The 25,165-nt window shown below is 40.2% G+C and overlaps 1 protein-coding gene across 1 annotated transcript in view; it reads left to right on the top strand.

Annotated features, from left to right (window-relative positions):
• Positions 1 to 25,165, top strand: part of DPP10 (dipeptidyl peptidase like 10) — a 575,768-nt gene that overhangs the window by 62,349 nt on the left and 488,254 nt on the right. Inside the window, exons 3-4 of the mRNA XM_083707328.1 lie at positions 8,297 to 8,392; positions 11,708 to 12,117. Of these exons, the coding sequence (XP_083563454.1) occupies positions 12,058 to 12,117 (60 nt within the window). The 5' untranslated portion in view covers positions 8,297 to 8,392; positions 11,708 to 12,057. The remainder of the gene's footprint in view (positions 1 to 8,296; positions 8,393 to 11,707; positions 12,118 to 25,165) is intronic.

Genomic DNA, 25,165 nt, shown 5'->3' with positions numbered 1-25,165 from the left:
TTTTGACAGACAATGGATTTTTACTTCCCACGAACTTCCATAGAGATTCTTCGTTCAGGTTGCTGAATTAACATATTCTTGTTGTTTTGGTTTTATTTTGCTTTAGGAATGCTAATAATTACATTCCACTTGCATTTAATTGGGCATTTGGGTTTTAAAGCTAGAGATGGTTTCAATTTGGGGTGGGGAAGTGTTTGCTGTGGCTTTGATTTAAGGTTTTTCATTCTGCTTTTTGAATACTAGTAGGAGGGCAAGGAAGACAGCTTGAACACTTAGAAAATGAGCTTCGGTGGTGTAATTTATCTTGGTCACTGAAACAGAGAGCTTTTGCAAACCTACCTAAGCAGTCTTCAGTTGTTTTGAGTGGTATTTTAGCAACCTAGTTTGCTGAATCATGTTTGTTGAAATGCACACGTTAGTAAGTCTGGTTTGTAGCCAGGATGCAGAAGAGCTATAACAATATGGCACTGGTAAGCCAGCCTTGATGTTGACTGACAACTTTGCACCATCTAACACCAATATGTTAAGGGGGCTGGTGTACATTTGTGTGTGGCTGGCACAACCTACAAATCTGAAGCAACAGCCAGTGTTAATGTAAGTGAAAACTCTGCAGCCATTGGGGTAAATAAACCCACAAGTTTGGTTGAATCACACTTTCCTTGGATGTCAAATGTTTGCAAAGGTTTATATTGCTAGAGTACTAGCAAGATGAGATGCTTGCAGGAGGCACATGTTTACAAATCCACCCATGTTAGCAAATAAAATAGAAATACAGTAATGCTTACATTTGTGTAGAGCTTTTGTAGTGTTCTTTGCACTTATAAGGGAGTAACTGGAAAAAAAAATGTCCTTGGAGGACTTTTAGTTTAGTTTAGGAAAAGCTGCATAGTGGGGTGGTGGTGGTATATGTGCATAAATTTATGCATGCTGGGAACTTGGCATAATCTATTAAATATGAATTATGTAAAGATTCAGAAGAGAAGAAAGGAAGTACTTTTCCACAGATATAATGCCCAGGAGCAGCCAACATGGTAGGGCAGTACCATGGCACCACCTTCCCAGCAGTGGCATTGCACCACTTATCAACACTGTGCAGGGACAGGGAAGAATGGTGGTGTGGTCAGGAATGTGTGTGGGGACACTGGTAGAGGCAATCCAGTGCTCTTGCCTGTGTGTCCACATTACTATCACAACCTCAGCATCACATAGCCCTTATTCTGCACCATCACAATAAGCAGTGATGGCACTGCTGTTATGACACCCTTGGTGTGTGTCACTGTTCCACTACATTGTCTGTTCCTGGTGATGCCACTATTAGGCTGCATTCCTAACTCAGTTTACCTGGGAGCAAGCCCCATTGAATTCAGTAGGACATATGGTTAGGCTTGCACAAATTCATGGAGGATAAGACCACCAGTGGCAATGAATTATGATTACAATAAGTTACATCCAGACTCAGAGACAGCATTTTGTAGGGGGGAGGGGCAGGGGGGGCAGAAAACAGGAAAAACGGATTTCACTCTTCCTTTTCTTGTGGGGCACCTGAAGGCATCTGGCTGATCACTGTAGGAAACATGGTACAGTGGTACCTCAGGTTACATATGCTTCAGGTTACATACGCTTCAGGTTACAGGCTCAGCTAACCCAGAAATAGTAGCTTGGGTTAAGAAATTTGCTTCAGGATGAGAACAGAAATCGTGCTCTGGCGGTGCAGCGGCGGCAGCGGGAGGCCCCATTAGCTAAAGTGGTGCTTCAGGTTAAGAACAGTTTCAGGTTAAGAATGGACCTCCGGAATGAATTAAGTACTTAACCTGAGGTACCACTGTACTGGATCCAGGAGGGCTCTTCTAATTCATACATTGGTGTGATAAACCTTATTGACTTGCAAGGTAGTAATTCCATATTTCATCCATTTTACAGATGAAGAGTTAATTATGTCAGTGTTATTTCCTGTGTCATGTGAAGTTCCTCCTAGTTCCTACATAGATCTTTTAAAACTGATATCCAATTCCATTGCAATGCTTTTGGCAGGAAGAGGAAATATTAATATTATCATACTCAAGTGTGGTGCAGTTCAGCTTTCTATTTTTGCAACATTTTAGATCCTGTTGACCATTATTACTATCTTTTACCATTTCTCTTTTTCATATCTTCTCATTCATCTCTTTCCTACTGAACTGACAATGAGCTCAGTTGATTGTCTACAGTCTCTGGCTGCCAATTCATAGCACCTTAACTTGAATGTCCTGAAATGTAAATCCACTTTCTTCCAACAGAGCCAAGGGAATTACAAGCCACTTCCTGAATTGTACCTTTCTGTTGTGTCTCAGTGCTCTTTAGCTTGCCTTGTTATATATGCCTATAATGTCTAATCCAATTAAAATTATATTTCTGCCAAAAGAAAACTTCAGTTAGCACTGGGGGTTGCTGCAGGTGTCAAATCCTGCAGGTTTCTTTTTCACATTCTGTCTACTGTTTTGTCTGTCAACAAGCTGCAGTCTTTTTTTCTGGAGTCACCGAGATACAAGTCCAGTACAATGTATATTGTATTCAGAAGTTAGTGACACTGAGTTTTCTGGGACTGTAGATTTGGCTTTCCCTATTTTCCAGTCTGAAATTCAGATCTCTATATTTCTTCAGCATTTTTTTTAAAGCTCCTTGTGAAAATTAATTAGCATCTTAGTGCAAATTTCTCCCAGTAAACACATTTTTTAATGCAGTTTTAACTAATATAAGCATTTTTGCAGTTTTCCCCTAATATTTTGAACTTTTGTATTCCCCTCCCACATGAATATATTCGTTTTAATACACATTCCCCCCTAACATGTGAATTTTTGCATGCATTGGCTGATTAGAGAACTGTAGCACAAAATGTGAAGATGTGTGAATTTCAAAGGATAGCTATGTTTTGGTTTGTGTATTGGTTTGGAAAGTGTGAATTAGGTAAATTTCCATTAAAATGCAAACAAAATCAAATTTCTGCCCCATCCTTAATTGGAACTCACTCCCAAATCAGTTGTTTATTGATTGATGACATCAACAGCAATCCAAGGACATGTTTGTAATGTTTTGCCATATGGTCATCTTTCTGTTTTTCTCTGTAGATGCATTTGTGTAGAAGGCTACATGACACGATAGACCAGACAAAATTCCCCTTTCTATACAAGTATGAAAAGTAAACTAGTTCCGTCTTCCTTTGTTTTGGGTCTGTGTGCCTATACCACTCCAAACAAAATTGAAAGAAATGAAAATGCCATTGAATCTACTGCTTTGACTCTCCTAAATTTGGGACACAGCCTATTTATGAGTCCCAATCCACCAAATGAAAACCAGTGAAGAAAACAGGTCTGTGGAAGGACAAACAATTATATTTACTTGTCAAGTAGTGAGATTTTATAATCCTTCCCCCACCTGCCACCCAGGCTTTTCCCATCAGATTGACTTTCATTTCCCAGCAACATAAACAGTAAATTTGGAATATAAGGCTGAGGTGGTGTGTTTGTGTCTGGATCCCAAATATAGCTTATATGTTTTCTATATATATTGCAAGGGAATACCCTCTTCTCATGCTAACTATAAATATCTGTCATTCCCCCCTCCCTGTTTGTACAACACCGAACATATATCAGAAGGTGTTGACCTGAAATAAAAAATACAACCCACCAGCAAATATTGAAAAAATTGTATTGTAAAGTCAAAGTGGTTGTGGAAAACTCCCAGATAAACTGTTTTATTACATTGGCAGACCAAGGGAACATTTCTCCAGAACTGACTGTAAATATCTGTTTCACTAAAAGCAGAAGAGAAAGAAAGAAACCTGGTTGTATGACCAGCATCCATTAGCAGGTTTCACATTTGTTTTTATTTTTAGGACCACTGGTGAAGACCATTTGAATTAGAATTAGCTAGAGTTGAGCAATATTTCCAGCTTCAGGACATTTACTCCTGTTCCATCTAGCTTGTGGGCTTACTAACAGCTCTGCAGCTCTGCAAAAGGTTTTCTGGATTTTGTTTGTATGCGTTTCTTAGGAAGAAAAGGGGACCCCCCCCTCCATTAGTTAAATTGGATAATTCAACTAACAAGTTATACTCCCTTAACAAAACATGTAGCATATCCTGGATGTGACTGTTGCATCAGGCCATGCATAGGCCCATCTGGCTTGACATTCTGTTCACACAGTGACCAGCCAGGTGCCTTTAGGAAATCCACAAGCAGGACCTGAACGCAATAGCACTCTTCACATTTGGGATTTCTAGCTGCTGGAAATCCCATCAATCAGTCAGTCATGTTATTTGTATGCTGCCTTTCCAAATTTAAAACCATTTGCTGGAATAGTTACTGGAAAATTGGGGCAGCATAATGAGTTGGGTTGGTACTATGATGGGCCTCTACATGCAACAAAAGATCTAAAATAAATTAACCCTAGTTTTAGTTAATATGTTTGATCCCAAGTTATCTAACACACTTTCCATTTCTGTTGATTCTCTTCTCCTGTTGCAGCCTCCCATGTTCCATTCCATGACATTCTGGAGAGCACCTTCAAGAGTTAGTTTTATTCAGGCTTTGAGGGTGATGGGGGCTGAAGCGTGAAGGTGGCAATGGGGAAGTACCCTTGCGAAGGGCTAACTCCCCTGGAGATTCTCTGGACATAACCCAGTGTTTGTTTTTAATTAGGCAGCATTTGTATGTTAATATGAACTTGGATATAGGAGGTCTGTTTGTGTTGCACTCTCTGCCATTGTGGTTGCTGATAATGTTTAAAGGAGGGATGGGAGACCTGTGGTCCTCCAGATGCTGCTCAATTACAACTTCTATCATTCCTGAACATTGTCCACATTGATGGGGCTGATGGAAAGTGGAGTCTAACCACAGCTAGAGCACCACAAGTTCTCCATGCCTGACCCCCCCCAAATTATCTACCCCACTCTTTATACAAAATCTTCCTTTTTTGAGTCCTGTTGCCCTCTTAACAGTCCTTAATGCTGTCTTGAGCAATTTTGTTCAGAAAGGTTGGAGAGAAGTCTTCTGTGCTAGTTGAGCCCTTCTCTAACTGGCAGTGGAATGGTGCATGTCTTAAAGGTCCAGAGGTATTGCCTTTCTCAAGGGCCCAATGTTTCTGTCAAAGAGGGAAACTTCATCTTAGATTTTTGTAGTTCATCAAAGTTCCTCTGCTGCCTCAGTAGACACTCAAAACTGTCATGGGCTGAGAGAAAACTGCCAGAGAAAATCTCTGCCATATAGAACAATGCACACAGGACTGTAGTCCTCTGTCAGCAAACAGCTGAGGTTAGCAAATGGGAGCAAGTGACCTGACTTGAATCTATCGCCAGGGTCCCTTATGTGTAGGGAATGGATGTGATATTCTATGATCATCTCCAAGACAAGCTTGTGCAGTTCTCTCAGGCCTGAAGAGGAAGGGGAGCGAACAACCTGAGGCCCAAGGAAAGGGTTATGGAAAAGGCCAGCATCACACCTTGAGAGCTTTTGGAAAGTTGCATTGTTTTGCTCAGCATCCCCCCCCCCCCACTTATCATGTAAAGAACACGTGGAAATCCAGAAGGAGGAGAGGAGAAATGATCAAAAATTTCTACACATTATTTCTGTCTTTCTGCCCCACCTGTTTTTTCCATTCATTTTATGGTGGATAAGGAATGCTGCCATGCTACTTAATAATGTGTTGGTCCCATTGTCACCCATATTAGTTAAATTTAGCTGTTGGAAGAAGTATAGAAAGCTATAAACAGACCTCTTTTGTAATTTTTATATTTTGGCCATTCGCGATAGCCTGGAAATGTAGGAGTGCCTTAAATATTGGTAGCAGCTCATCTCTTACATGAAATTTGGTTCATTGTTTTGGATTCTTTTCCACTATGAATGTTCTGTTGCAATGGGTTGAAGAGGCCAGCAATGTGCTGTATGACACAAAGCATGCAGAAGTTAGATTTGTTCAGGTGCTGCAATCCCCCACATGAGTACCACCATATGTGTAGGAGCACAGATGTGTGTGCTAAGCTGTATCCCATCTCCATTGGAGTTGGAGAATGAACCTCTGAAGCAGAGTGTCTCCTGTGCTGTCAAAATGGCATTCAGAACCATGCTGATAGTCTCCATAAATACCAGCGGCTCCTCCCACTTCAGACAATCAACTTGTGGAGGACAGTGGGACCAGGGTGGAGTTTTAGGCATTCACCCCTGCTCTCCCCCCTCAATGCTACTCACCTGAGGAATTATAACACCTGAATAGAGCTATAAAGAAGAATCTAACTAGAGGTGATTGGTGTAAATAAGGGTTTGCTGAAATTAAAATAACCTCAAGTGCTTAGATAATGGTGTAGCTTCATGATGCCCTAGTGTTTATGAAACACAATTACTAAAAAGCTTAATGTGGAAATGCATAATGTGAGAAAACCTTAGAATTGTACCGAGTGCCATGAATATTTTCTGATCAAAGCATCAAACACTTAGTGAGATGTGTGGGTGACAGTATATCTTTTAGTGAGGAACGATCTAAACTATTTCTATTTCTCCCCCACCCCACTTAATTCTTCTAGTGGGTCAGAGTGCTACATTATTTCCCTCCCCTCAATATTGGTTGAAGTTAAACATCATGAAGCCAATTCTAAGCAACTGGCTCAAATTTATTTTGCTTTTCTTGCAAACATAATCTAGTGTATGATCACATTTATCTGTGTTTGTTTGCTTTTTTAAAAAATAGTAGTCATCTGTTTGGGAGCCACAAGTAAAAGACAAATTAAGAAATTTTACTGAGCTGACACTTTTAAAAAGTACTGTGTTTCCCTGTAGTCACATGTACAAGCAGTCCATCAAATCACAAGGTCATTTGTTTGATAGATAAAAGGCAGGATAACTTAACAGACAGACAAAATAAATGGCCTCTGCATGTTCTTTGTTGTGTTATGGAGAGCTCAGATAAGTGTCATTTTTATAAATCTCTCTTACACCCACTCACACCACTTACCACTGAGACATTCGCCAAGCAGTTTACAAAATAACATATAAAATATTATATTTTAATTTATTTATTCAATTTCTATCCTGCCTTCTGTATAACATTGGCTGGTGATCTGCCAAGCGTGTGTGTATGTGTGGTAGCCTGTCTTTAACATATCCATTGGGAATAATCTTATTTGTTGTCTTACATATATCCATGGTATGTAAAACTTCATTCCTTTTGCTCTTCTCTTGTGGCATGCTGTCATCTTAGTATACTATGTTCTTCTGTTTTTTGCATGTCAGTGTGTTTTGGTTATGGAGTATACTGCCCCACTGGTAATAGGGTAGGCTAGATGATGGTCACTTCCATTGCCACTTCTTGTGAGGTACTCCATGATGTGATATGAGCAGAACCAACCTTAAGAACTTTGTGAGTGTTTTAATTTTTTCTTAATTAACACACTTCAACCTTTTTTTAAAAAATGATTATTTGGCCTTCCTATTTCCTACTTTACCCTCACATGAATAGAACTGTGAGTCTAGATCTGAAGGAATGTAAAGTGGAAACAATGCCATTTTCTTTTGCCCCCCCCCCACGTAGGATCAAAACTTGGCCACCCCCCTTCCATTTCTAACACTAGTCAAGATTCTGAGGTTTTGCTCTTTGCCATTGGATGGAGTTACCAATCACTCAGAAATCTGCCTTGCACTTGTTCATAAAAGCTTATTGCTACCCCTTCTAATTAGAATATGCTCAGTTGATATCAGTAGTTGCTAGTGTTTAGTAAGTCCATGGTCCAGCTCACAGATCGTATAAGAAGCAATAAAAGGAGAAAATACTGCCTGAGAGCATTTTGTCGAAGGAAAGCAAAATAGCAATTGGGATCGTCCCTTGAGTGCTCCTTGCCTATCAAAACTTTTTGCTCATCTCTTTTGCTATCACATCCATTAGATGCATCATAATTTGAAAAATTTGACTTTGGCAGTGCTGGTAAGGAAGAACATAAGGCTTTGGAAGTAAGGCTGAGGCAAATATGTGTGGCAAGGGAACAATACTGGGAATTAGAGTATTAACAGCAGGGTACTGAGAGATCTGAATAACGATCAAGTGCTGCAGGGAATAGTCTCTCTAATTAGATGGCTGCAATGATGGTATTAGTGTCCTGCAGTTGCTGTTGATGTGTTTTAACTGCAGGGCTTTGAACAACGTAAGTTTTGGTGATGCTGTCCTCTGGACTTATGGGAGTTTTTAAAAGATTTTTCTGTCTTCAAAGGAAGCAGCTTGTTTGATGATTTATTGATCGATTAATTAATTGTATTTCAATTCTGCCCTTCTTCCAGAATGATCGAGGTTCTGTTTGGGAGGGGCCATTGCTCAGTGGTGGAGCAGCTGCCTTGCATGCAGAAGGAACCCAGTTCAATCCCTTGCATCTCCAGGTAGGGCTGGGAGAGAACCCTGCCTGCAGAGCCACTGCTAAATGCACCCAATGGCCTGAGGATATGCAGCTTCCTATGTTGCTGTTAGGGCTGTTGGGAGGAGGAGAGTCATCATTATGATTTCCTCCTCTGTACTGTAATGTGAAATCTAGGCAGCTGTCCATGGCTTTTGTATGCTCTCCAGTACATTTTTGGAATCCACTTTGTTATTTAGTTGCACCCTGAAGGCTATGATACGTTTTTTTCAATCTGTCCTCTTCCTCCTTCTGGAACAAGCCAACGGCAAATATGCACATTAGCAGGCAGCAAGCGAGGTGCAATGCTAAGAAGAACTGAATTTAGTTAAGCAGCCAGTTACCAAAGAGGATTACAAGCACTATGAAGGATTAAAAGTTGCATTAAAGAAAGAAAAGACTAGAAGTGGATGGCATTTATCCAAAGAGTGAGCGCCACAACAGCCCTGCAGAGAATTTTAGGCAGCGTTTTATGGAATCCCATCCTATTGATTGGAGTTGTCCCTATGATGTTTTATCTTGATAAATGATCCACTTAAAGAGTCATTATCATTCTTGAGACCCCTTGTTAGGCTTATATTATAATTAGGTCAGATAAAATAAGACTGAGAGGTTAATCAGTGAAATTTATGCCTCCTAGGGACAGATAAATTAACATTTTGTAGAAGTCCATCCAAACACAACGCCAGCAAGTTATTGATCACGCTGTATGTCTTTGTCTGCTCCCCCTCCCACTCATCTCTTGTTGTCTAAAGAAGGATTTTATTTGACAGCTTCAAGGTGTCTAATTTAGGTGCCTTTTTGGGGAAATTTGCACAGAAAATTGGTTTTTGCCAAAGCATGAAACAAGACATAAAGATTCCAATAAAGTTCTTATTGGGTCTCATAAAATTCAGTGCATATTTAGTCCTCCTCAAACTCTTAGCAATGAATTTCATTAGCTTCAAATACTGTGCACCACAGTTTGTTAAATATGAAATGATGTTTTTTCTAGTTCAGGGGGAAAGCATTTAGCCATTATCTCTTCTTGGGGGCAAAGGCAAGGACACGTATGAGTAACTTCCTGCAGTTTACTCCAGCCATGTCTGCTCACCCTTGGATCTCTCTGTTTGCTCTTCCACCTGCCTGGAATTTTCCTCATTGATCCTCAGGACTGGTCAAACCTCTTCTAAATGGACTCATTGGAACTGGGCAGACTTTTGCTCTAGACTGCTCTTCCTGTTAGTACTCGTGTCTTTAGGCAGATCTTCATCCTAGATCTAGGTTTTCCTGTGGGAACTCTTTCATCAATTTCTCTTGAATCCAGACACAGTCCTGCTTGGACTCATGTTTTCTGGAAATCGGCATGCTTGTATTATTATTATTATTATTATTATTATTATTATTATTATTATTACTTTTCTATACTGCCCTTTACCCGAAGATCGCAGGGTGGCTTACAATACAAAAACACAAAAAATACATACAATAATAACAAACAAACACTATATAGTATTATTAGCCTGTACTAGTTAAGGTTCCAGCATAGCCACAGCCTCATAGGATGTGACATGTAATTGCTCATAGAAGTGATATGGAAAATGTAGGCTTTTTTTCTCAGGTTGTCTGTTTTGTATAGGTTACCACAGAGGAAATGTTAGCTGCGCATACAAGCACACACATTTACACACACAATGGTCCATTCTGCTTTGACATATCTGCTATGTTTAGTGTTGGTATTACAAATGGCAGTAGTGAGTGACGTGTTACCAAAGTGAATTATGTCACTTTGCCAGGGAGAAAGGCAGCCAAATTCTGTACAAATGGAATCTGCTCCAAAATATACAGTTCATGTTATGGGTGGAATTGAATCATGACCAGGACATATCAGAATCCATTAACAGATCATTGATTTCTTTAAATTTCTTTTAAAAAATTTTTTCACGAGGTTTCTTTACCACTTGAGTGCAACAAAGCCTCAAAGCAGTTTACAAAAAGCTGATTTCTGTTAAGTTGTGAGGCTATGATAGGTCTTGCCACTTAGAGCTATTAGCGTGGCATGCAGTGACATCATCAACCTCCCAAGGCACGGGAGACCTCTGAGCTTTAAAAGCATGGCCAGCCTGTATATAAACAAAGCCGAGGCTGTTCTGCCACATTTCTTTTGCTCATGACAGAAAAGGGTAATACCATTCAATTATACTAAATGGGCAACAGAATTTCTTATTTATTCCTACTTTTTCACCTGATGATTAGCATGGATAAAATATTTACATCAACATTCCCATTCATTGAATGTCTCATGTACAGATATGTATGACTGTATGCATAATAGAAAACATTAATATTCAAGATCATCCTTATAGATGTTGGGTGATAATCTGACTAAGTCATATTCAAAGCAGAGTCTGCTCTGAATATGACTCATATTTCATATCACCCATTGTGATGAGCTAAGCATGTGATATCAAGAAAATAAATGCATCATATGAAAGCAACCTCAGTGTGTAAAGCAGGAATGAGCTGGTTTACCTGATTTCCATGAAGTTGCAAATCAAGATATTTGACTTGATTTAGCTCAGTGAAGAGCATTACAAGAGAAACAATGTCAACAATAAACTATGCTGTCCCTCTCCCTTTGTCTCTGTTTGTCATGTTCACACTTACACCTCAGCATATGTGGCATTGATTGTCATGTCTACAAATACAGCTGCCTCATTTTTGGTGCATTTCTGTGCACACCATAGGAACTGTAGAAAATGACCACAAGAAAGTCAGTCAAGTTGTTGTAGCCCTTGTAAGAGAAATGGAGAAGTGGGGAACTAATGCAGGGATTTGATCTGATTCTGCATAGTGTAACCCTTATACCTACTTGAAAAGGATCAAAGGTATAATATCAGCATCCCGTTTTAACATGAGAACTCTGTAGTAAAATACAGTCCAGGTACTAACCTAATGCCAAGGGATGGGGCCATTTCAACACAGGAATGTGTATGGTGTGACTAAAGAACAGGTGGTTCCCTTCAGATTTTCCAAAAGAGAAATTAGGAGTGAGTTTTGATGCAAGCATCTGGATGGGATGTCTCATTGTCTGCATATATTTCAGCTACTTTTACAAGCACTACCTCAGGAAACTGAAATTAATTGATAACAGTGAAATTGTGTGTATGTATGTGTCTGTGGTGCGTTGTGTTTGTGCAGTTAGGATTTGAAGGCTAATCTGTAATTACCTCCTGAGTTAGATTAATTTCAAGGAAGGAGAGAGTGTGCTGGGCTGCAGTAAATACTGATGCAGTTTGCTGGTATTCTGTTCTTTTCAAAGGGTTGGTGAGTCGAGATCATTGGCTGCGCTGAGGAGCTGTCACATTCTCAGTGCTGGAGAGGTGCAGTGCAAGTGAATGGAAGCAGCATTTGAGCTCTCTGTGTGCAGAGGCTTCAGAAACCTGAAGAACGATGAATCAAATGAATACTCGAGTTTAAGGCTGAGATTCAGACTTGTACAAATCTGACAGCATCCCAGCCTCTAGAGCCATAAGCACTCGTAGGAGGGGAGAGAGAGAGAGAGAAAGAAAGAGAGAGAGCAACAGCAGAAGTCTGAGCAAGAAGGACGGATTTCTAGCCATTTGCTCCATAACTCATTGTGGAATTGTGCGCTATCCTGGGTGCTGAAACATGAACCAAACTGCAACAGTGTCCCATCACGTCAAATGCCAGTCATCCAAGACGATCAAGGTATGGACAATTCATTATTGTTGCAGATTGTGTGTGCATCTCTCTCTTTGTGCATATATATAGGAATATGTGGTGTTCATTATTTTGCATATTTAAGAAACTCTGACATATCTGCTTGACTAATTTTGATTGCTTGTGGATTATAAGAAGAGTATTGAATCTTTTGATTTTGAATTTTTTGGATAATGCTTGCATTGTTATTTCTAGTTTTCACTTAGGATAGCTAAGTTGGTGAGCTTTCTAAGTTTAAATATTAGCAATGGGTTATAATGATTAGCAAGTTTGGTAGGCTTGGCAGTACTTTCTACAATGAGGGGCAAAACAGCCAAGGAAAACACCACACACACAGTTAGCAACCTGTTTGATTTTTTTCCATTAGTTTCTTGTGTTCTCTGAGTACTGTATGGAATGCTCCAGGCACTGGGATTTTGAATTCTTGTCAATCATTTTAATGGTAAGGTCAGATCAGTTGTATGAATAGATATGTGAGCCAAGTTGAAATGAAATAGAGTATAGTTGGCTTGCTGTTGGCTTGTTAATTGAAAATGTTTTTGGTGGCTGGGATAGCCTAGAGATATTGTGGAACGCTGAACTTTTATTGATGGCCCTGTCATTCTGTGAACGGTCTTGACTGACGTGGATTGATCTAATAACAACATGAAATAAGCTCTCTCATCATTTTGTGTTCTCCTTACTCTGCATTTGAGCCACATGCATACATATTAAATGTGTGGCAAATGATAGACATTGCTAATATTACAGTGAAAAAGGCCGACAGAAGGACTGCAGTGGTTTCTGTATAAACCTATCTACCCTTTACAGTAAGGTAAATGTATAGCAGTGAAAATAACTTTTCAGGCAAGGCACAGACTTTTTGGTGGTGTAAGGATTTCTTAATTTATTTCCTTTACATTACAATTACATGTGTGTATGGGAGCCCTGCATAATGCTAATTTCTGGGCTGTATTATGGAGTCATTCTACCACAAGCAGGTATTTTATATATTTAGCAATATATATGAAAGACCATATAGAGCACAACACGGAATGCCAAGTTTGAAATTCTGCCAGAAGGGGCATAAAAATGCTATAGCTGCAATCAGGCTCAGTCTTACTTGGAACTACATTCTACTGAATGCAGTGGGACATGGAGTGTAACCCTATGCAATTTGCATTCAGTGATAGTTACTCTCAAATAAGTATCTGAAGGACTGTAGCCGTACTTGCAAGTAAGTGTGCACACAGCTGGGCACCCTGTGATATGGCAAAATCCAGCGGCTTCCTGCATGCTTATGAACAGTGAGGATCTAGGCTCTTTAAATAAATGAATGATGTAAAGAATGATTACAACAAAACTAGCTTATAAAACAAATTTAGCTTTGCTAGTTGTTTTGGACACAATATAGGAAACATGACTTATAGCAAAATCTTATGCAGTACAAATCCCAGGTGAGTTCACTGGGGCTCACTCCTAGGTAAGTGTGCATAGGATTTCAGCTTTAATATTCTTGTGTGTGTAAATGGACTCCATTTCTGAAGAGTAAATCGTAAGGTATGTGTTTCTAACAATATTGTAATGATCAGCCACACAAGTTGTAATGGTATCTATAGAAACTAAATGACCACTTGTTTCATGTTTGCATATGAAGGTAAGCAAAATCCTATGAATTGCATTTAAACCGATCATACTGCAGTTAAGATAAAGTCACCCTCCACTCATCTTAAGGATCTGCAGTCCTAACCCTGTGAGTACTAAATGAAGGCCGTGCAATGCAGTATGGGACCTGTATCATATCTGCTACAGCTGAAACTATTTTTTTCACTGTTGGCAGCAGTTATTAAATGCACTTGACCACATGCCAGGAAGAAAGCACAAAAATGTTAGTGTCACATTAAAAACCCAGATTGGTCAATATGTGTGTGTGTGTGTGTGTGTGTGTGTGTGTGAGCAAACGAGCGAGGGGGGGAGAGAAGAAATAACACCAGCGAGTTGTGTTTAGCCATGGACCCTTTGTGCTACAGCTGTCATAAGAATAACAATGCCCAAGATAAATCTTTTGATATTTTGCACTCTCTTTATGATGTCAGGTGTATTATGTGCTTTGAAAACATTTCAAGATACTGCAGTGCTAAGGAAATGGTAGCAGAAGCTGACATAAATATGAAGTTGGGATACAATATGCTTCAGTAGTTGAAAAAACACCAGCTCTTTAGCATGTTTTCTTAGATGTAGTGTTTCCAATAGAAATTGGGGGTAGGGAGGAAGTGCTAATCCCTTTTTTCAGCAGTCAGCTGGAATGTACTGCGAGACAGTGACAAAAACATTTAAATTGTACATGGAGTAGCTTAATAGTCTAGGCTGCAATCCTAAGCATGTCTGTTTGGAAATAAACCTATTGAATTCAAGGGGGCTTACTCCCAGGCAAGCAGGGTTAGGAATGCAGCCTTTGTAGGTGTATAGTCTACAAGCTGGGGTATCTGGCATGCTACAGGGCACTGTGAAAAGGTTTTGTTGTAGTACCCTTTGGTGGAATCAGACTTGGGTGCAGTGGGAATTAGGATTGGATCCAAAATGAAATGGAGAGAAGATAGGCATTGGCCATGATGAACATGGATTCTGGGTAGTTTGCTGTCTGTCGGGGCCTGAATTGCTGATGGAACAACTGGATCTGCAACAGCATTGGAGCTGAGAGTTAGAAGATGCATGGTGCCTTCTTCCTTTTCCTGCCAGGGTTCTGCCTGCAGTGATTCTGCCCCGGCTCCACCACCTAGTGTTTCTGGAAAAGCTGTACCAAACATGTATGATCATTATTCCTTGTGTATCATGATAGTCTGCAGTCATGTGAGAAGGATGTCCTGTGCCATTGTGATCCTGAGACTGTCATCATCACAATTTTGTGCACGGTGCCATGTGTTCTCACCTTTTTCAAGCTCCCAGGTGCAGCCTCCATTCCATACATTCCATCCAACACAGATGGGGAGGATAAAGGGGACAAAAAGTGGTAGGAAACATGGAAACAGACCATTCAGTGCAAAATCTGGTTGGGGGCTTCTGGCGAACAGTGCATGAGCAAAGGCCAATCAATTTAGGAGGACGGCATGAATTCAAATCTTAAGTTGCCACACTTTCCACAGACAAACCATAGTCAATGTTTCTGAAACATAGTGGTCTTGGAAATGTTTGCATGTTCATTAGCTTCAGTCAACTGTATAGCATCTTCCATTTCATGGAAATAAGAAAAGCAAGAGCAATCTTCCTCCCACAAAAAAGGTCATTATTAGAATCTTTGAACTGCAAGTGAAATTTCCAGTTTGATCCATGTTTTCTAAGAATAATCATTTTCCCCTGTGTAGCACTATAAAGCAAGTACTAGAACAAGGTGAAGTTTTGCTTTTACTTACACAGTGGCAAGGCTGGCAGGCAGTTGCATATAGTGTTTGAAAGTGCAACATGACACCTAATAAAACTATGGATACATTTTTTTGGGACACACCTTGAGACCGGATTATTATATTAACTATATTTTTGTGCAGACAAAACAGACCCTGTATCAGACTGGCAGGGGATTGAGTTGCCAATTTTCATGCCTGTGTATTGCAAAAATATGAAACGGTGATCAGTTCTCAAATGGTGGGGCTAGATTTTGGTCCATATTTTTGAAAGTAAAAACCTCAACTTTATGCTATTAGACAGCTTTGTAATATATGATTGCTGTTAGTCTGAATATAAGCCCTTAAAAAAATGGTGCTGGATGCAGCTGATCTGAGAGTGGTTTGAGCTGTAATAGAACACTACAAGTGCTGAGTGGTTACTGGATGAAAGGAAATATATGCAACCTTGATCAAATATCGGAAGACATTTTGAATGTAATTTGGGGTTATTTTGTTTGCATCTCTCACTTAATTTGCACATTTCCCAGTAGTATTCATAATCTGCCATGGTGGTGACTACTGCTTTGAAGAAACTGACCCATAGCTATTTTTCAAACTAAAGTACAATTGTTGGGAACCTGTCTTGCAAAGGGCCCATGAGTCAACTCAGTAATTTATATATATAAATTTTGAAGCTTAAACTTAGAAGGTGATTCCAAGAAAAATAATTTTGCCTCAGTGCCTTTGCTAGACAGGGTAAGCCATGGTGAACCAGCTAGAGCAATTGGTCTGGATCACTACAAGGCATAACTATGGGCATTTTTTAATTTTTTTTTTCTAAATGTCAATAAATAAAATTCCTTTTATTTACATGAGGAATAATGTGTGGCTCTGGGTTTCTTTATTTCTTTTTTAAACAGTCATTTTATGGTAGCATTTGTTTGCCTGGTGCCCTACAGATGTTTTGGATTACAACCTCAGCCAGCATTTCCAATAGTCATGGGTGATAGAAATTGTAGTCCAAAACATTCGGATTCTCTACTCTGTCAGTGAAGTCTCCTTCCAATGAAAACAGAAGAGAGGATGCAAAAGCATTTCAGCTGACTTTAGATAAAGTTCCCAGCTTTCTAATGAAACCCTCTCTTAACTGAGATTCATTTTACTGCATTTTCTGAAACACTTTCAAATCTTAGAGAGCTAAGCAGCTCTCTGAATTAATGATTTTTCACTTAGATCTGTAATACAGAAAACTTTTTAGGGTCTAGCTGGGAATGCTAAATACCCACCTTATTTCTCTTTCATTACAACCTTGACTTCAGAAGCCACCCCTTGGGCAAATGACTTGTTTTTATTCTTTACACTGTTGGCTCATCTTGTAACACTGAAAGTAAATTAGATCCTGTCGCAGAATTTCACCAATGTTGGGTGTACCGTTATGCTTTACTAATGGCAAAATGGAAAGATTGTGTCACAGAGGGAGAGAACCGCTAAAGCTTTGCTCATCTTGTTAAAAAAAATTCAATAGCTTGGGCTTGATAAATTCAACGACTTTGAATCTCTTGATAACATAAGTGTGAATATATAACATCTTACAAAGTGTGAACACTGCATAGTAGAAATATTTTCCACCTTGTTTGTGCAACAAGCTGTTAAATTTACCTGGAAAAAAACACAATGAAGATTTGTGCATTTCATACTTTTGACATTTTCCTGGTGGTGCTTTCTGCCTTACACCCCTTGGTGAATGTATATGACTTGGTGTTACATGCAGGAAAGTGATCAAGGGGTACCCTGGAATAGGGAGTGGTTAGAGCAATTTACTAAGCTACTTTTCTTGTTTGGGTGTTGGAATCTTTAATTTTGCAGCACTGGGAGACTTTCCTGTTGTTATTGAACACCATGCATTGTCGTTTCCTCTTTGGTTGGGTAGCTCTTGAGCTCACCCCAAAATGTTCCTTCCTGGATGTGTGATTAGTGCTTCAAATAAGTCCAGGCATATGAGGAACACTAATCAAGCTGGAATAATGCTAGACTACGGGGGCATGGCATGGAACTGTAGCAGCACATCAGAAAATATCCATTGGGAAAGGCACATGAATTACTTTGAAATACTCACCTGCAGCTGCAAAAAGCCGGTAATGCAGAATCTGCTGTCTGGAGGAGCATTATAAAGACTACTCTCCCCCCCCCCCCCCATATATGCCACAAGTTTATGGCTCATGTATGCGTACAAGTTCAGAAAATCTGTACCAAAGTTATTAGCATATTTCTGATAGTAAGAAAGCAAGCAACTGATTGGATTGTAGACGAGTTTTATTTTTAAGCAGAACTGGAGTCTGAAGTTCTGGTAGGACAGCAATTTGGAAGCTTCTTCTCATACCATCACAGCTCAGCAAATGTTATGATAGGAAGCACTTTAGATCTGGTCTCTGTCTTTGTGTCAGACTGCAGCACTTCTGCACAGATCTTGTACCTTCATTGTTGTTGTTTAGTCATTTAGTTGTGTCCGACTCTTCGTGACCCCATGGACCAGAGCATGTCAGGCACTCCTATCTTCCACTGCCTCCCGCAGTTTGGTCAAACTCATGTTGGTAGCTTCGAGAACACACCACAAAGAAAGTGGGTACATTGTGATTAATAGCAAATGCTAAATATTACTCTTGCGCAATAAATCCACTCCTACCCCAAATAAGTCAGACTCTTACGGTAGTGGCCCATTTGGTGGGGTGGAACTGCCAAACTGCCCACGCAATACTGCAGCTTTCTTAGGGTGCATTCAGATGTGGATATTATTGCATCATTCAGACCAATGTGGAAATGTGAAGCCCTTAACCCAAGACTGGAAAAAAGAGAAACAAAAACTGACAGATTTACCCATCCCTAGTGTATATATGCATTTCTGAAGTCGATGCAGTCTCTCTCTCTCCCTCTCCCTCTCAGTTCCACAATTCTATTTTATATGCAAAGATTTGCACGAGCAAATCAGTTAAATGCATACAGCATTTTGGAAATACATGACCATTTCCCCCCACTCCAGCTGTTTAATAAACTGGAGCAGACCATTGCCAAAATGTACCGTGCTATAATGTAAGTCAATATCTGAGAAATAACCTGATTGCTTGGTCCATTAAGAATTATTCTATACAGTGTGTAACAAATGTCACACATCACTAATATGAGCTAATGACATCAAATGGGAAGACTGTCTGAGCGCTTAGCACTCTAATGGCCTTGTATAGGCTTTACCACTCTATTTTGTCCCAGCAGCGATGCAATTCCCTGTCGGCATTTTCAGCATTGGATAATTAGACTTTTCTTCTACTCAGTGATGCTATCCATAAACCTGACTCTTGCACACTGTAATGTCATTTGTCAGGCAGAATTTTCTGAGAGGTGAGACAATATTGTGAGAGACGTGCTGCAATGTGCCTACATGCTTGGGAACACGGAATTTAAGGCTGCTATCCTAGGTGCACTTTCTAAGGGATGAGCACCACTGAACACAGTGCAACTTGCGCCCGAGTAAATGCACCTAGGATCATGCTACACAGTCAGAAGAAACAAGCATATAAACACATACATTATTGGATTGACTTGAGCATTCAGTATCGGCAGCCTGCCATTCTCTAACTAAAACGGCTGACTGTGACAATCACCTGTGGTTCTTCCATTTCCCCCACTTGCTCTGTCATTTTGTCTTGCTTATCTCTTGCTGGCATTAACCAGGTCTGGTCAAAACATGCCCATTTATTCCCATGAGCCAGTGGCATTTTTAAAAATAATAATAATAATAATAATAATAATTATTATTATTATTATTATTATTATTTTATTTTGTTGCTGCCCTTCATCCCATACAATCATAGGGTACTGAACAAAACAACCAAAAACAGCATAACAATAAAATTAAGATGTCTGTTAATATGCATAATATGCAGAGAACCTCTGACCAGGGGGGAAATGTGGCTCTCTGGCCTCTCTATCACACCCTAGACCTGTTTCCAAACCATAGCCTTCACCATCCCTGCTTTGCACTCCCCTTAAGTGTTTTTGTCTGGCTAGAATGTGTCTTTGACAGCACGCCTTGCTTGCTTGCATAGAGAACAGAGATGGGTGTGAGAAGCTGTTGAAAAACTAGCCTAGGACACAAAGGTAGAAGTTCTATCCACATTTGCCTCCGGCTCCATTCACCATTGGCATGTGGCTGCCCAGAAAGGAGTGTGGCCCTTAGGCTGAGAAAACTTCCCCATCCCTGCATGAGAATCTTTATCTCTTGAGCTCCTCATTGGGCAAAAAGGTTGCTGCATTGCAGGGTTGGACTGGATGGCCCTTGTGGTCCCTTCCAGCTCTACTATTCTATGATTCTATGACCCTGATTCTAGGATTCTATTACTGCGTTTTAAGCTGATGTCTAAAAATCATCCATGAGGAGGACAACAAATGTGGGGGTGTGTGTATGAAAAATGTGGCCACAAAACTGAGCTAGAGTTGAGGAAATGAGTGAATGTAGATCCTTTCACATTTATTTTCCTTCACCTTTCCTTTGCCCTTCTCTTTATCCCTTGGCTTTCTTGCCCATCTGCAGCTTCATCTAGCAGCATGAGGGTGGAGAAGGCTGTTGTAGCTACAGGGGTGCCAGATTGGTCATGGCAACTCCCATCTGTGTAACCATGTGATTCCAACCTTCAACCCTGACCCAGCCCAGCCCCATTCAAGTAAGCAGCAGCAGTGGCCATGGTGGGTGGTGGGGGTTGGGAGGCCCAATGTCTCTGCTCCACCACACACACTGCTAGCTGCATCTTTATATCAAGGCTTTCACTACCCTTTGGTCTTCCATTTTCCCCACAGCATCTGCTCTTTCCACATGGACAAGGTGATTCAGGATAAAGGAGGCAGAATACTAGGCATATGGGGCACCATCTTAATATTTTTTTCTGCCCTAGAGAGCACTGCAGGTTACAAAGTGCCATAGAAAAGTAATTTTATGGCACTAGGCTTTCCCCAAAGGCTTGCAATCTTAAAATTAAATGCACTCAAAAAAAGAGTTTGGAAAAGAAGGTTGTGATTAGATTCTGGGATGTATTTACATTGTTTTCCATGTCTGAATTTGACATCATTAAAAAATTTCAAAAGAGAAAATGGTAAAACCGTTATCTATGCAGACACATCCATGCATGAAATCCTTCTATCTTCAAAATGATACAAGTATCTCTTGTATTTTAGAGTTGGACTTGATATAAATAAATAGAGATTATTTTGAGTGCTGTGGTCCTTGACTGCATTCAGATGGCAGAGAAACATCACTGGGAACACAAAAATAGAAATGGTATGTAAAAGTAGATGAGACAGGACACCTAGAGAAGGGAAAGATGGCCTGTAAATAACTTGAAAGCTTGGCTCACTCCCATCGCCTCTCTTTCCTGTGCTATGCTATACTATACCTAATCTATTAGAGATCAATACTGCAATATATTGAATTCCCTACCCTCATCCTATGAATACACTGTAATCTATTTAGCATTTTAAGAGCATGTAAATGGTCCCACTGGCAGTGTAATGCGCTTAAGTGGATCCAACCTGATATAGGTTCAAATCCTTATAGATCAACACTATTTGGACTTTGACAAGGCATTTTTTTGTTTTGTTTTAATCTTCCAGTTGCTACCATGTCATTTGTCAATGTAAAGCTTGAGTATTTCAAATTTTCCTAGCTATTTTTGCAAACATATTTCCATTTTTTTTTTTAAAAAATGAAAAAGCACTGTGAGCCCCCCTCACCCCTGTCAAATAACTGGAGATTTTTGCACACTTAAGGATCTTTACTCTGGCCGTGCGCAATTACTTGTCCTAGGCATGAACTGCATGCACTGTGAGCATTGCCCTGGTCATTAATAGCTTTTAGATTAATGGCATGGTTGAAAAAAGGCTATTTTAAAGCAGGTAGGCACCAAATGTTTACGAAAGGTGTAACAAACCTTATTTAAAGCAAGGTCAGTAGTTTCTTGGGATGTAATCATAGCTAAATTTGCTTTTCACAAATCCTTGTTACCACTGAGAAAAATTGATACTATGTTCCTGGGTGATTTGTAGAAGCCTAATGTATGAGACTATATATAATTGCCTTTTCTAATGGAACTTATGAAATGACTCTCCAAACACCAGCCGTTCTTCTATTTCAGTCGTCATGAGTTTGTTTCCTCCCGGCCCCACAAAGCTGTTCCGCACACCATGCCTTTAGTGAGCACAAATTACCGAACAGCGTTGCTTATATGTGCCTACATTTTAAATGTATGAGTACATTGCATACCCATGGGCTAAGGAGCTGATGACAACCATGTCTACTTGGTGCCTGTGGTCTACAAAGGTGAAAGATGGGCACAATGCCTTAAACACAAGAGGTTTAGCATGCATTATGCAGGTCTGCAACATCTGCTCATATAAAGTTTATGCTGTACTCAATACACTCCAATTTCAATTTTTAGACAGAAAATAGGATTTTTGGCATGGTAGAATTTCTACCTCAAACCGACTTGCTTTTGTTCCCTTTCTGGATTAGTCAAATGTGTGATCTTGCTTTGTTAGGGAGCATGCAGTACCTCTATTTAGGCATGCATAGGGAGGGGGGCAGGAGTGTATTCACTGGCCATGCCCCCAGTATCCCTAGGCACCCCCAATCCCTATTGCTCCTCCAGCCTTTGAGTGAAGATCTGAAGGAAGATTCTAACATGCTTAGACTCTGCAGAAGTTTCCACTCGCCGTGCAAGATCTGTTCATTGCACATGTCGGGAGAGGAGAGGTGGAGCCGGCATGCCAAGGGATGTGGAGAGTTAGGTTAGGGCCATCACATGCACCACAACCGATTGTCAGGCTTGCTATATAGTCTGAGCCCTCATGTAGTCTTTTGAACCCCTGACTAGGGCTAATGAATGGGATAATGTTAAAAACACCCCAAAGCCAGTCAGGTTTGGCTATAGGATAACTTCACTATGGGATAGTGATGGCAATATGAATAAATAATCCAGTGGTACCACCAGGAGTACTATTTCCCACTATTCAGAAGAGTCAGGAGTTTTTCAGCGCTGTTTTAAATGTTTGCAGAAAACAGAGCAGTTTGAGCATGCTTTGATTTAAAATTATAATATGTTAAGTACCCCTTGCAGGGTTCTGTTCTGCCAAGGATGCAGAGCAGTTGCCAGCTGTACAAAAGAGTTATGAAAAGATTTAATATTCTTGTTATAGTTCCTCTGAAGGAAGGAGCAACAGCTATTACATTAAAATATTATTATTATTTGCTTTCTTCTGTAGGCTAATTCTAATCTTACATTTTTTTCCCCTCTGTAGAGAAATATCATTTGAGAAAACATGTATGAAAACATATGTCACAGTGTAAGCTCCACATAGATAGTGCACGGCAACAACGGTTTATGTTCATTCCCCTATAGCAAAGAGGGCCCCTAACCTTTATTTGTTTTTAGTCCAAGAGCTGCATCAAGAGCTGGCTAACTCTCTGAAGGCTGCAAGTCAGTGATGGGTAGGGTCAAGTGGGTGCAGACAGCACACCCATAATCATACACATCCACACACATGCTAGACACACAGTGCATTCACCACATGTAAACATCCCACAAAGATAGTGCACATTCACTGCCATGCTCTACATACAGCCACCCTCTTTCTACACATACAGTGCACCCACCCATTCTTATCAACCCTGCTCCTCAGTGCTTGGGCATTTTGGTGAATTTGGTGGTTGACAGCTGGTTAAAGCACTCTGGAGAGAGCCACCGGGGTGTGTGTGTGTGTGTGTGCATCCAGCAGTTGTGAAACACTAGTGTAGGTTAGATTACCCCAACCAACTCTCACAATGGTAGTGGTTTGCCCAGAGCCACAGTTGGAATCAGTAAAATGGATGAAAACTGGTAAAATCAGTAAATGTTTGTCAGGAGGACTGGCAAGCCATTAAAAATGGGTTGGTAGGCCGGGTCTAGGGTGTGGCATCAACATCTCTTCTCTATAGGAATTCTAATGTGGAGCAAAAATGCTTTTGCTGGAACCAGTCCTGGTTTTGAAAGTTGTATATGTTGTGAGGTATATGCTTGAACATACGTCTACCATATGTATAGAGCCAGTGCATGCTCTTCTGCATGGAGTCAGGATTTGCACCTATTGTTATATACATATGTGGATTTAGATACATCTCCATTGTTTTGATTCACAGTCTCCACAAACCTCCATTCTGAGTTAAGCCAGGTGTGACATGGATTGTATGAAAGCAAATAACCTGCACTTAAAAAATGCAATAGCTGCTGTGCTGGGGACAGAGTGGGGTCAAGATCATGGTGGACTGGGGAAGAGAGTTCAAGCCTTTGTGCCCTGCCATGGCTACAACAGCCCACATGTCCTGTGCCTTCAAAGCTGGTATTAGCCCTGTGGGGGTGGGAATTCCTATTGGTTCTAATGGAATCTCCCTCACAGTACTTCAGAGCTTTGGGGCAAGGCAGTCTACAGCATGGGTAAGGAAGGGTTAACTCTCATCTCTACTCCTTATGGTCCCAGTCCTACTCAAGCCACCCTCCCACCAAAGGGAGTTTTAAAAATATATTAAACAATGTATATTACTTGTAGTCATACAATGAACATTGTGTTTAGTTTGGTTCTTAGTCCATACAATCTGTGCTGCAGAAATGAACTGCAGTGTGATGAAAAGAAAAAAAGGGTCAAAATATTAAACAAACTATGGCCTTTTAAACTGTGTGTGTGGGTATTGTTTTTGTTTGTTCCTATGTTATGCATTTTTGTGCTTTTGTATTATAAATTGTCCTGTAAGCCTCAGATGAGGGGCTGTATAGAAATTTAATGAATAATAGTAATAGTAGCAATAGTACTAATAATAGTAACAATAGCAATAAATGAATAGATGCTGATAAGCCCATTTTTAGGGGGGATAGAGATGAGATTGGTGGATTTTGCTCCTCTGCAGTATACCACCCTTCTGAGTGGAGCCCAGACCAGCCCCCTGCCATCTGCAGATGATCAGAAATGCAGCTATGATCAGAAATGGATCATAGCTGGGACAGTGCAAACTGTGCAAATCAATGTGCGATATTGCTGCTGGGCTTTCTTGCACTACATCATGCCTGCTTCTCTAGGGGATTTCTACATTGGCAGTTGGGGGGGGGGAGAGCAGTAAAAGATGTGCTTCATTTCACTTCTGGTTTCTTGTCCAGAAACTGCAAGGGGATTTTAAAAGAAAAGGTCTACTATTACATCCCACACAGATGCTTGGAACTCGATGTAATTGACTTTAGACTGGATTAATACAGACTCTCTTTTTCATGGTTGCAGGTACTCTTAGAATTCAGAGGATTCAAAATAACTATGGGGCTAACAGTAATATACCTTGCAAAGGCTAAAACTTGTTTTCAGTTCTCAATATTTCCACGTCCACTTATCAATCAGTTTTTGAACTGCTGACGTAGGTACGTGCCTCACATATGGGCAACAAAAGATGCAAAACACAATGAATTTCAACATGTCTACCAGCTTTTATTTTGTACCTGCCTTCTGCCTGAAAATGAAGTGCAGATGGTATTAGTTTCCAAGGATGAAAATGGGTACATGGCTGGGTCACAGACAAGCGGGTTATAGGGTTCCTTGCTTTCCTGTCTCATAAAACT

The sequence above is a fragment of the Podarcis gaigeae genome (assembly GCF_964106915.1).
Source record: "Podarcis gaigeae genome assembly, chromosome: 1".
NCBI lineage: Eukaryota > Metazoa > Chordata > Lepidosauria > Squamata > Lacertidae > Podarcis > Podarcis gaigeae.
This window is presented reverse-complemented; position numbering and strand designations above follow the sequence as displayed.